This window comes from Sprattus sprattus, assembly GCF_963457725.1.
Source record: "Sprattus sprattus genome assembly, chromosome: 6".
Lineage (NCBI taxonomy): Eukaryota > Metazoa > Chordata > Actinopteri > Clupeiformes > Clupeidae > Sprattus > Sprattus sprattus.
This window is the reverse complement of record NC_137925.1, coordinates 25234762-25247896: the sequence shown is the minus strand read 5'-3', so window position 1 is coordinate 25247896 and position 13135 is coordinate 25234762. Positions and strand designations below refer to the sequence as shown.

General features: G+C 38.9%; 1 protein-coding gene across 4 annotated transcripts; it reads left to right on the top strand.

The window, feature by feature from the left end:
* Positions 1–957: 957 nt before the first annotated feature.
* Positions 958–6257, top strand: cnot7 (CCR4-NOT transcription complex, subunit 7). 4 transcript variants are annotated; one of them, XM_080840645.1, is made up of 8 exons: positions 958–1095; positions 1565–1649; positions 2525–2564; positions 2815–3008; positions 3263–3424; positions 4099–4243; positions 4465–4575; positions 4810–6257. In XM_080840645.1, exons 2-8 carry the CDS (start codon positions 1597–1599, stop codon positions 4942–4944), a joined length of 840 nt encoding a protein of 279 aa, XP_080696771.1. In that variant the 5' UTR covers positions 958–1095; positions 1565–1596; the 3' UTR covers positions 4945–6257. The 4 variants fall into 4 exon arrangements, with proteins under 4 accessions (XP_080696771.1, XP_080696770.1, XP_080696769.1 ...); XM_080840644.1 differs by having other exon boundaries at positions 2525–2722; XM_080840643.1 differs by having other exon boundaries at positions 958–1649; positions 2525–2722.
* The last annotated feature ends 6878 nt before the right edge of the window (positions 6258–13135 follow it).

The window sequence follows — 13135 nt, the reverse complement described above, 5'->3', positions numbered from 1 at the left end:
GACCTCCTAGGCTGATTGTTTTGGTGAGAACGCATGAAAGGTTTTCTGATGCTGACTTTACCATAAAGGTCATATTGGTGCAGGCGTCGCTGTACAGTAGAACTGTGAACTTCCACTCCAGAGTCCAGAGTAAGTCTTCCTACGAGCAGTTATTTCTGATTTCTTTATTACATTATGAACTGAGGAAACAGCTACCTGAAACGATTTGCAATCTACTTTCAACTAAGTCCTGATTTGTGGGCAGAGTCAATGGCTGCTGATTATTGGGACAAGGTTTGAAGAGTGTTTGTAAAACTTAAAAATTTGCATCACCTGGCCTTTTCCTAATGATGACAAGCCATAGCATTAACAGGTTAATTAAGAGTCCCTAGTAAAAGTTATTAGAGCTAAAATCTCTAGGGGTGCCCAAACTTTAGCTTGGTGTGCCAATCATTTTTTTTACTAAATAATACACTAATCGTGTTTTAAGTGAAGAAAATAATTTTCAATCTTTACCTGTATGCCTGTTTGGGATCAGTTTATCTTCTTCTCACAGTAACATTTTGACCAGGGGTGCCCAAACTTTTTCATGACACTGTATGGTTCAGCCCATTCTCCTCTTCAGGATATTAACCATATTCTACTTTTCTCCTTGCTAAAGATATAACAGAAATTATGCCCAGATCAATTGACATTACAACAGCCTTGAAACTCTAAAGTATACCAACAATAGCTGTAGACATGTGTCCATGTTATTTTAATTAGGCATTGCATTCATACTTAAAGCTCAATAAATATAAAAATCTAATATTCTACGCCCGTGCTTTAAAACCAATATTTATAATATCTTTCTGCATATCATCACATTTCTTTCTCTTGTTCTTGTTTCCAGTATGTTCTGACGTAGAAATGGTTGAAAGGTTACTCCTGTCGTAACGTCATTGACTTGCGCAGTAAGGGCTCAAGGGTGGCGTCTGTGTGTGTGTGTGTGTGGCTATTATAGGAAAATAAAACTATTTGAAAGTTAGGAAGACGGCCCCAATGATAAAATATTAGAATAATCGTTTTTTGCAGAGTTAATTTAGGTGTAACGTGCAGTGCCTTGTTTGAGAAAAGGTAAGTTCTGCCTGGCTGGCCAAAATAAAATTTGCCTCAGGACAGGACAAATTCATGGCTAGCTAGCCAATTAGCTACTTAGACCTTACCAGCAAGGGATTTTCTCAAATAAAGTTTGCATTCTTGCTGGGTCGGTAATAGGCGGAAGACAACAGTGCATGGCCTGCATTTTACAAACTGACATTATCTGCAAACAACCACTGACCTCAACAAATGTGACCGATGTCTGACCAACGTTAGCGGTCTGCGTTAACTTTACACTATAACCTGGCTAGCTAGCCCAGTTGTGTCGAATGCAGCCTGTCCTACGACAAAACATTATTTCCATTTCTTGTTACAAACAGTGTGGCTCTGTTCAAACGATAAACAATGAAATATATCACTGCTGTTTTTTCACGTTGCTAGCATGATTCGCTCTAGAAACCAAGCAGTGACGTGACGCTGAAATCTTCACTCTTTTTTTTTTGAGGCAATACCTAACGTTTGGTTGGTAGCTAGGGTATGTTTAGGTCTTCATCTTTCTATAACGCAAAGTCTACGTCAAAGCATCTCAAGTAAGTGTACAAGTATTGTTTGCACTGTTCTCTGGTTAAGACACTGTTTGATGCACTACCCTGATGACAAAAGCAACAGCATTATTTGGTTTGTCTGTATGATCAGCATTCGATAGGCAGTATTTGTTATAGAACAGCACTGTTGGACAGTAGGCTACGTGGTGTGATTTGAACCTCATTGGGTCTATAGAACATACTGATCTAAGCTAGTTTCAAAGTAAGCATTGACTGGGGATGGTTGTGTCTGCTGTGATGCACACAGATTGCATGCAAGGTCATACTGGTCAGAGATGATGTCCTAGCATAAAACAAGAATTGCTGAATGTCTCTGGCGTACACCAGTAACACACTAGCAAACCTCTGCTATCCTGGCAAACCAGATGTTGCCTCTCTCTTTCTTGAAGCTGGATCTGCAATGAAGTAGCCATGATTTGATTTCTTGACCATTATGGAAATTAACAGAGGGTAGTGTTCCACAGACGTTCATTTCTGTCATGTGAATTCATCTTTCCATGTTCTGTCAGGAACCAGTCTCATGGGGCCAGATGTCAATTACTATTCATCCACATTAAACTACATGTGCGGCCACAAACATGGGGGAATCTGTTTACACAATTGTCTTTTTAAGCATATTTCAAACCAACACTGCGTGAAGACAGTTTAAACCAACGGTGCCCTTATTTGTGAATTTATATGGAGGGAAACCAGACTGGTTTGCTTTTATTTACTTATATTACCATTCAATATAGTAGTAGATGAGTAGTCTCCAGATGCTGTTCTCTTGTCATCTGGTGTAGCCACGCCAATCACTTAAGATGCTATCTCTGGAATCACCTTTGAAGGTCTGTGTTGACATGGGTCCTGTGTCCCTTTAGGGAGGATCAGGGTAGCAGTCCCATGAAGGTTTCCTCAAAGGTGAGCGCTCTGCTTCTGATGCCAGGCATCTAAGTTGCATTATGCCTGCAGCTACTGTGGATCATAGCCAAAGAATATGCGAGGTTTGGGCGTACAATCTGGATGAGGAGCTGAAGAGGATCCGGCAGGTCATCCGTAAATACAACTATGTCGCTATGGTTCGTTGATGGAGTCCCTTTTCCCTGTTTAAGTGCTGAGTGTAGGTTTGTTGAACTGAGACAAACGTTTGTTTTTCTGTGTGTTTCTGAAGGATACAGAGTTCCCTGGTGTGGTGGCCAGACCCATCGGAGAATTCCGAAGCAATGCAGACTATCAGTATCAGCTCCTGCGTTGTAATGTTGACTTGCTGAAGATAATCCAGTTGGGTTTGACTTTCATGAATGAGCAGGGTGAATACTCACCTGGAACATCAACATGGCAATTCAACTTCAAGTTCAACCTCACGTAAGTACCCGTTTCTTATGCAACACACTCCAAAAGTCAAGGTTTAAATTAACAGTTAGCTATGTCTAGCAAGTGTGCACACTTGCACTCTGCTCATGGGTTCAGATTGAATGGTATTTTTTGTCAACATACTGTAGTAGAGTATGATCTTTTCTGCATTTAAGAGCAGTATCAGTGATAATGAATCACAGACATGTTTAAAAGTCCCATTGAAGTGGTGCTAAGTGCCTAGGTGCTTTGTGTCATTCTTGCAGAGAAGATATGTATGCACAGGACTCCATAGAACTTTTGACTACATCTGGTATCCAGTTTAAGAAGCACGAGGAGGAGGGCATTGAGACCCTGTACTTTGCCGAGCTGCTCATGACATCTGGCGTGGTGCTCTGTGAGGGCGTGAAGTGGCTGTCATTCCACAGGTCAGCCACTCTCCCTGAAGACTCAAAATAGACCTAGTTCCTACAAGGAGGTAGCAAAGATTTCACTAATGTTCTTTCAAGCTTTGCACTCCGTGGTCTTTTGGCAGTCAGTTCAGCACTTAAAAAATACTTTGCAATCAAATCTCTCTCTCTATCAGTCCTTTAGTTCTCTCTCTCTCTATCAGTCATTTAGTTCTCTCTCTCTCTATTAGTCCTTTAGTTCTCTCTCTCTCTCTCTCTCTCTATCAGTCCTTTAGTTCTCTCTCTCTATCAGTCCTTTAGTTCTCTCTCTCTAACAGACCTTTAGTTCTCTCTTCATCCCTCCTTCTCTCCCTCTTCTGCTCTCCAGCGATCAGCTGCTCGTCCTCATCCTCAGATCTGCTGCTGCTGCTCTAGAGAGTTAGAGAGAGTTACATACTACAATCTTCAACAGTTAAATCAATTCATCAGTTCATCAGCATAGTCTAGTTTTACTTTGTTTGGAAATGTATTATTTATTTGCTTAACAATGATGTGCAGGTCTTTTGTGAGTTACACTGAAAACTAAACTGTTCCCTTTAAAAAGTACATTTGAAAGTTATCTGGAGTGTAGTGTACTGAAGAAATATGAATCTACTTTGATATTTGAGGTTTTGTGAGGTGATGTTTTGATTTTTCCCTTGTCTGTCTTGCAGTGGTTATGACTTTGGTTACCTCATCAAAATCCTGTCCAACTCCAACCTGCCAGAGGAAGAAGCTGATTTCTTTGAGATTCTTCGTCTTTTCTTCCCTAGCATCTACGATGTGAAATACCTCATGAAAAGCTGCAAAAATCTTAAGGCATGAAACGGTTTGATTTAATTATCTCCATCACTGCAACTGTGACCAATGTATCTATATTATTATCAAAAACCCTTGCCTTGTGTAATAATATGTGTCTGGAAGCCACTGTTTTTAAATATGCTGCAGGTGCAACTTTTGCTGCTGGTTAATAGTGTTTTGATGCAATGTAATTTATTGCAACTGTGAGTTTGATTGGCAGCTGCGAATTTGATTGACAGGGAGGCCTTCAGGAGGTGGCAGAGCAGCTGGAGCTGGAAAGAATTGGGCCCCAGCATCAGGCAGGATCAGATTCACTTCTGACCGGAATGGCTTTCTTCAAAATGAGAGAGGTACATTCTGTGAATGGACTACAAAGCTGACTTCAACTCTTAGTAGTAATTAGTAGCATTACATTCATACGTAAAATCAAACACTGAGGTTGTGTAGAGGGTGATGTAGTAGATGTGATAATTACACAATTTTTTTATACATCTCAACCAGCTCTCTCTGGTTTCTCGACTAGCAGTGCGTGGGTTCCATATGACGACTGCAGTACCCATTGTACACATTCTCTTGTATCGCAGATGTTTTTTGAGGACAACATAGACGATGGCAAGTACTGTGGCCACCTCTACGGGCTGGGCTCAGGCTCATCCTATGTCCAGAACGGCACCGGCAATGCGTATGAGGAGGAGGCCAATAAGCAGCAGTCATCATGACATGTAACCTTTGACCCCTCTGCCTCCCAGGACTTCACCTCCATCTTGTCCAGTCCTCCAGAAGCATGAAATATCTCCACGGTGATGGCAGTGTAATTTTCCGTGGTATGGCAAAGGCTTTTTCCCGGGAGTCTTGTATTTACAAGGTTGGTCGAGAAACGAATTGACACAGAAAAGTTTGTGCCGGCTCCACCCCACTCCAAGCACTGTCTGGAACACCACGATCAAGCATTTCATGTTATTTTCTATGAAAGCTCCTTGAAATTGCTTATGGGTTTGTTTTGAACTTCACACGCAGGGCATCATTTAAACATCTGTTTATATTTTTGTTAGTTAAATTTTTCTTAAAAGTAAGTATTTTGCACTTTAAAAGCTCTCGTCAGACTCGAATGAATAGCTACAAGAAATGATTTCCCTTTGTTACCTTCTCTTTCATAACATTTGTTTCAATCCATTCTTTTGAAGAGCAAAGGAGTGACTAGAGTTCTTGATCTAATTCATGTTGTCCCCCAACAGATCTCAGCCTTAATATCAGCTACATTCTGTTTTCTTCTCTAGAGTTTAATTTATTACATTTAGTTTGTTTTGTGTTGATCATTGGATAGCTGAGTAACACTGTTTTGTTACGTTGTTGTGTTATTCCCTGATAATAGGATTATGGCCATGTTCTCTTATTTTGATAGACTTTTTATGGACGTATCTTCCATTCATACATCTACAGAAACACAGACAGGCTGGTGCAACTGATTTTACTGTTTACTAAGGGTGAGCACCAGCTTAACAGTACAGTACAGTATGGTATGGTAAGACAAGTGATTCCTAACTGCCATTATTAAGAACATTTTGATCTTTTTTTTTTTAAGGCTGTAGCCCATTTTCATTTTTAAGAAAAAGTTGACATAAGGGTTTTGTAGGGTTTTAGTAAGAAGAGGAGCTCAAAGCCTTTTATTCATTGAAGAAATAATGCATAGAAATAATCTAACTTATCCCGCCAACCTAATATCAGTGGAATCCTTTTTACTTGCATTGTGGATTGTTGAACAAAGCGCAAAGTGTTTTTGTGCGTTTTGTTTACTCTGACTCGTTTTTGTTTGTCACTTTAAAATTCTGTGTTGCCTACAGAAGCCCTGCTGCACGTGCCGCAGGTGTTGAAATAAATGCTGTGTTGAACAGTAGCCCAAGCTTTTCTAAAGGCTTGAGTGAGTTGTGTCTAGTTTGCATGGGCTCAGTCTCTTATCATTTGTTGACTGTCAGATGCGGCGGAGAACGATGAACCTCAGCCCCTTAGCTGCTTTCTTTTCCTGTAAGGGATGATCTGGAGTTGATTTGTTTGTGTTCATGAACAGTAGAGGTTCAGTTGCTTCAGTTTCTGCGATTTAGCAGAATGCCTCTTGCATCAGTGTAAACATCCATGGGCGTTAATTTAGGTTATGTAGAATCTACAGAAGCCTGAAGGTGACAGTTATGGTGATTTTTACATTTCTGACGTGAAAGTTCAGCTTGCATGTGTATTGTTGCAGTTGAGATTTTGTGAGAATGATACTAATGTGATTAGGTTATCGTTTTATATCAATATCTATAATTTTAGTTTACTGCAACCTGTGTTCTTACCTAATCTCAGTGGATGTTTGCATTCAGGGTTCCAGGCATGACGCTTAAATCAAGAAACAGCCATGGATGATTCCATTTTTATGTTTGAGGTGAGACTTCTGATAGTTTGGTGACTTATTTATGTGTAAAAGGATTCATCTTAATGAGGATATGCAACGGAAAGGGTGAGTTTTAAGAGCTTTTCTAAATAAAAGCTTTGTTTTTTTTCTAACACATTAACTGAGCATGTAAAATTTGTATGTGTTTGTAGACATTGGTTTTATAGAAATACACAAAAAGGCGAGAAAACATTGTTTGTTATCACTTTTTGTGAAATGAAATAAGTTGCGAAAGTCAAATTCTGACATCAATAGGACAACACTTTATTTTTGTAGCACCTTTTTTGCATATAGCACAAAGTGTTTTATAGAGATGCAATAATAAGTAGCAGATTTGACAAAGACATAACATTGAAAAACATAGTGTTGGCAATAATTTTCACAACAAATATACAGTAGGTGACAGAAATAAGTATCATTCTGGCTTTTTTTTATTTCATTCAGTTTTCTGATGCATTCAAGATCCAGATTTTTAAATATTGATTGCAGTTTATGATTCAAAACTTTGAAAGAGCAAAACAAAACCATTCAAAGGGCTTGGCATTACCAGTTCCAAGTGATCTAGAGCAGCCAGTTGAAACAGAACCCTGCTCAATATTGATATAAAAGATATTATTAAAATTGCCACAACAACTTTGCATAGCACATGGGTATCATGAGGGAAGTACAATTTATTTGCATCCCATGTATGTATTTTATAACAGTTCTACCACTATTGAGTCAATAATTAAGACATCTATTATATTTTATATAACATCTGAGATATTATATTATTAGAGAACATGGAAATGGCATTTTCAGTTATCATTTTTTACATTTGATTTCTAAATAGCATCTAAAACATGGTATGCCTTTTGGACAGTTCGCTGAACAGTGCTATGTTATGGAGCTGGCCACCACATTAAAAGAGTGGTATTGTTAATGTACAGCTCTCCATCATGTCACATTACATTTGCACTCATGATGAATGAGGAGACTAGAGCTGGAGTTTCAGGGCTCAAAGATGACAGGTAGTAATAAGAAATAATGACACATTAATAACAGATGTTTCAGTCATTTCTGTAATCCTTGAAAAATAATCAGTAGGAACTGATCCATTTAAATTTTTGAAAATCTCTGATGCGGAAATATATTTTTAAAAAAAGGAGAAAACCCAATGCTGCAGAAACCCCCCAAACTTGCACCGCGAAGATCTGGCTATTTTGGATGAAGTGCTTCGCTGGGATTTTTGTCAAAGATAATCTGGGAGATCCTGGAAGGACTGTTATATAGTGTGTTTTTTTATTTTACAGTATTACCTGGCAGCCTTTTTTTCTTCACTCCTAACTTTGATATTTTGTTGTAGCCCTACTGTATACTATGAGGTAGCTCAGTTTCACCCATGTGAAAGAATAGAAAGTAAATACATTTCTATATGTAAATCAAAACACAATATGGTCAACCAAGTAGTAGAAAGCCAATAATATGATTAAAATAAAGACAATGAACCTCGCCGTCATGTGTGCTTACCAAAAGTGTCTAATATGAAGACACTACTGTCAGCAATGACTTATAGTGTGAAATAATCTTGGGTCATTAGTGTGTTCACATCTAGTAGCCCATGGGGTCATACTGACTCTTACCCAAATGAGAGTCCAGCCCTTAAGCATCATTTCAGATGTTTACTTCATCAAATATCCAAAGGTGTTGGCGTATTCAAGAATTAAATGCAAGTGCAAATTGCTGTATGCTGTAACCATACTAAAACAAGCAGTAGATCTGCAGACATTGTATTATTTTTTTTACCATCGTTTTACATACACATAGTGTTGCAATATGCTGTGGAACTTCTGTTCATAACAAAAGAACATTGGGCCTCATTCTCGTTCATTTTCTGAACTTCTTCTGAAATGTTACTTACGCGACTTCGTAAAAACAAACGTAAGGGGCACGCTTGAAACTGCGTTCATAAACAGCCGAAGTCTTCTCAGCTGTGTTCCTCCGGATTAGTTTCTTAAATTGATCCGCGTTCTTGTGAAAGTGGATTGGCATACATACACGCCCCGCCAGCTCCTTATTAGGGCACGCAACAGTAGAAACGTTTGCTGTTTGAATCTCCCGAAATCACACGAAAGCACCTCGTAAGGCGAGTCATGTCTAAGCGGAAAGCGAGCAAAAAACGTAGATTTAACTTAACCGGTGCAGACATGGAGGTACTGCAGGATGTGTCCATTCTATTCCACTATGACTATTTTAACGCGATTGGGTTTAGTGTGTATTTATTTATTCACTTACATGTGCAGTGTTTGTGAACATTTACATTCACATTCAGTCATTTAGTAGCCTGGATACCAGCCCGAACTACGCCCACAAAAAAAATTGGACGGGAAGTTCGGTCTGGCTCTTCGACCGTTGGGGAGAAATTTTTCCCGGTCGAAAATAGTACAGCCAATCAAAGTGCCAGGGCGGGCTTTATACGATGATCGACAGATTATGAACAGTAACGTAATCAAACACGTCACCAAAGAGTGCTCGGTTCAAATTCGTGTTCAACAAACATGGCTGCCGCTGGAGAGCTAATATGTGTAGATTCTGCCATTGAGTCGGTTTTAGAAGACCTCGACAGACCCTTAACTTTTAAAGAGGAACAAAGAAACGCAATCAAGGCATTTGTAGATTGTAAAGATGTTTTTGCCGTCCTTCCTATGGGATCCGGTAAAAGTTGAATGTATCAGATGGTCATACTACAATGCTCTGATTAGTTCTAGGTATCCAATTGAGCGAAGAGGCATTTTCTTTCCTGGTTCGTTGAAACACGCCCCATAATCACAGCTCAATGGAGCAGACTCAGACTCATATTCTGACTAGAATTATGAGTATGACATCGTCAGGCTAGTCATTTAGCAGACGCCTTTGGCCAAAGCGACGTACAAGGGAGAGAACAGTCAAGCTATGAGCAATGAAGACCTAGTGTAACAATAAATACTACTTTACATAAGAAATAGAAAAACGAGGCACTTCATTCCACCAACGTGGATCTACAAATGATAATAGTCTGGATTAGCATTCTGGTGTAGTCCTTTTATTTATTTAATGACATCACGATGCCTCGTAGAATCATGACTATAAATGTGAAACGTAATTGTTGATGATACAAATATTCTCGTATTTATTATTATTATAATTATTTTAATCCGAGGATGTCTGTAGAGTTGATGTAAACGCAATCACCAACGGTTTCACACTAATTCAGCCATTAACCCAGTTTTTAAAAATGCGATTCCTCAAATAACCACAAGATGGCCACGTCATTTGAGAAGATTCAGGCAGAGTTATGACTGCTATTTTGCGTTCTGAAAGTCTTCTGAAGTTCAGAAGAAATCCCAGATGAGAAAACTATGGAGAATGGCAAATGTTTTCCTAAATCCACCGAAGTGGAGATCAGAAGAAAGTCCTTCTGCTGTCGAGAATGAGGCCCATTGTTCATACAAATACATTACAATGCACATTTGCTAGAACAATCCATACAATTAGCCTGAAAAACTATTTGAAAAGTGCACTCTGCAATTACATGTAATAACATTTTCAAAGGGTTGTCATAGAAAATACTCAAAGACGATATGGTCCTCAATTTAGAGGATTCAGTCATTTGCTGTTTGAGTAAGTTGACTTCTCTAGTAACAGGTGGTATTTTGGAGTCAGTGGAGAGGAGTCGTTTTTGCTATGAAGTTATTTGTATTCCATGGGGCAGGGTTAAAATTATAGGGGTACATAGTAGAGGGATCAAGTACAAGACTTAGACGTTTTACGCAATAGCAATCATTCATATGTATTCAATTATGTTTAATTCATCAAGCATATAATAATTACTAACATTCTTCAAATCAAACATTTCAAATATATTTTGTAAGTAAGTAAACCAGACATGGCACAGTAAACATTTTAATTACAAAAATACCGAAATGTACAAAATAACTAGAGCCACAGATACATACTTTTCACCCCAGTGGTATGTCACTTGACTGCTATAGAATTGTATCAATTGTACTTTGAAGCTGAAAGAAGCGTTGTGGACCTGTTTATTCACTCTGTGAACTGGACACAAGGATAGAACATGGATCCCAGAGTAATCGAAGTCTCAAAAAGCTTAATTTCAGCCAGTTCCTATGTGGAATGGATATGAATATGCTAACGGCAGCCTTAGATGGTTTCACAGGATTATATCCTGCTATATCTGTTTTTGATAGTTGGGTGACACTTAGCAATGATATATAGGCTACCTCTAGCCAGAGTTTCTTGTGTGTGTTGCTGGATTGGTAACTGCTCTCCAATGTCTCTTAATGTACAAAACAATTGTGGAACAATTAAGTTCCTAAGGAATATTCAGATTAGCTTCAAAATACTTTTGATGGATATGATCAGACGTTAAATAGTAGAGCATCACTGACAGTTTGAAAATGTAGGGGTTTTTGTCCTGTAAAGTCCACCCTGTGCCTTCCTTATTACTAAATACACACTCTCACACCTGCCAATAGGAAAAAAAAAAACTCCCTCCAGCATTAGTACATCAAGTATAAATATCTTGTAAGACTTTCAAAATGATCTAATCTTGTCCTTCCTGCCCATTTGTAAGGATTTTAAAAGACGAGAGCACTGGTCAGTGTCCTCTGATCCTCTGTACATGTACCGTGCTGACAGCTAGGAGGCGCCACAGGGAACAGTGACAGCCTTAAGACCTTTAAGAAGTCATTTGAATTATATGCAGGACACGAGCATCAATCCAGTGGTCTACTGTGCTTTTGTAATCACAAATGTTGTTTTTTGCATTAGCTGAAACGTATGACCAACCCTGATTTCATGAAATGAACAAGGTTGCCAAACACACCATCACTGGGAGTTTAAGTTTCCCTCCACATGCCCTTAAAAGACAACTTTACAGCCCTTCTGACTAGGGATGGGAACCGAAACCCGGTTCTTGTTTAGAACCGGTTCCTAATGAGCCGAATCTTTGGAATCGTTAGCCAAATTCAAAACCGGGTCTGTAAACGGACCTCTGTGCCGTTTGCGCATGCGCGAACTCTTCCTTTAAAAAATCAGACCGCAGCAGAAATGGCAACTAGACAGAAGCGATCTAAAGTGTGGCTTTATTTCACTCGAACAAATGCAAACATGGTCACTTGTAACGTCTGTAAAACATGTATTTCGTCAAAGGGAGGAGGTACATCTACTATGAATAAGCACTTGAGCACACAACATGGTATTACAAGATTGGCATGTTTATGACTAACTAACGACGGCGCTTCATCCCTAACTTACCAAGGTAAACTACTCAAAATGTTTTATCATAACGGTGTTACTCGTGTGTTATCAGCAAACGTTTGCGTTGTCGTGTTAACCATAACTAAACTTAGCATTTAATTGCTTAACAGAATGGGCGATGTTGGACATTGTCATATAACGTAGGCTAGCTTAGCTGTAGAATCTTCTATTTTCAGCCGTTGGCTTGAGGCAGAGGCAGTGCTTGCCTCCCCTCTGTTGGTTTTAGAAAGTTTGCTGATAACACACGAGTAACACCGTTATGATAAAACATTTTGAGGACTTTACCTTGGCTTGGTAAGTCAGGGATGAAACGAAAAAGACTCCGTTAATAATGGCGTTGCCTAGCAACGCGTGCAGCTCCCTAGATATGGATACGTTTCTCTTTCAATTCAGTGGCAGCAATAGTTAAGTTTTAAATATACTGAGTGCCTAGTTTGCGAATCATCTTTGTTCAAATACGTATGTGAGGCATTGTGTGCATGATACAAGTAAGTATGTTTCAGTACGTTATTGTGTTTGTAGTGGGTTCTACATTGCTATTAGAAGCGTTAAGCATAATAGTTCGCAATTAGCCATACAACCAAGCAACCTACAAGAAAATATACAGTCCTTCAGTGTACTCAATAACAAGGGCTTCATGTCAGATCAGACAATTCAACGATTTTGTTAGTGCCATTTTATTGCCAGATTTAGTTTATCTCAAGAGTGCAATGAGGGAGGGGTTTAGATTGGACTAACTTAAACTAAACCTGGATGCATTGTAATGTTCCAACAATTATGAGACATTTCCTGAGGTATATCTGCTCTGGAAAAGAAAGATCAGTAGGTAGCAGAGGAAGGGTTGTATAGGGGTTTGCTATTTCACTCATTCACTCATAGACTCATCTATACAGTATAGATGAGTGAAATAGCAATCAACAGTGCTCTGCAATGTCAATGTATAGCTTTAGAGTTGACACTCTCACCACATATGCATTTAAATATTGTTGTTTTATATTTAGTGGCAAGAATGTCCGTTTTTTAATAAAAGTTTTTGGTTATTTATGTAAACATTCTGTTTATGGTGTGTGCAGCATTCTAGACATTTATATAAAAGAACATTAATGTAAAAAACCCGTTTGTGCTCTTTTTTCACCCCTTACCCAATAAGAATCGATAAGAGAATCGATAAGGAATCGAATCGA

Coding starts and splice junctions, on each gene's coding strand:
- cnot7 (XM_080840644.1), top strand. CDS start 2,606: ATGCCTGCAGCTACTGTGGATCATAGCCAAAGAATATGCGAGGTTTGG. Junction 3,009..3,262: donor AACTTCAAGTTCAACCTCAC/GTAAGTACCCGT, acceptor TCATTCTTGCAG/AGAAGATATGTATGCACAGG. Junction 4,576..4,809: donor CTTTCTTCAAAATGAGAGAG/GTACATTCTGTG, acceptor CTTGTATCGCAG/ATGTTTTTTGAGGACAACAT.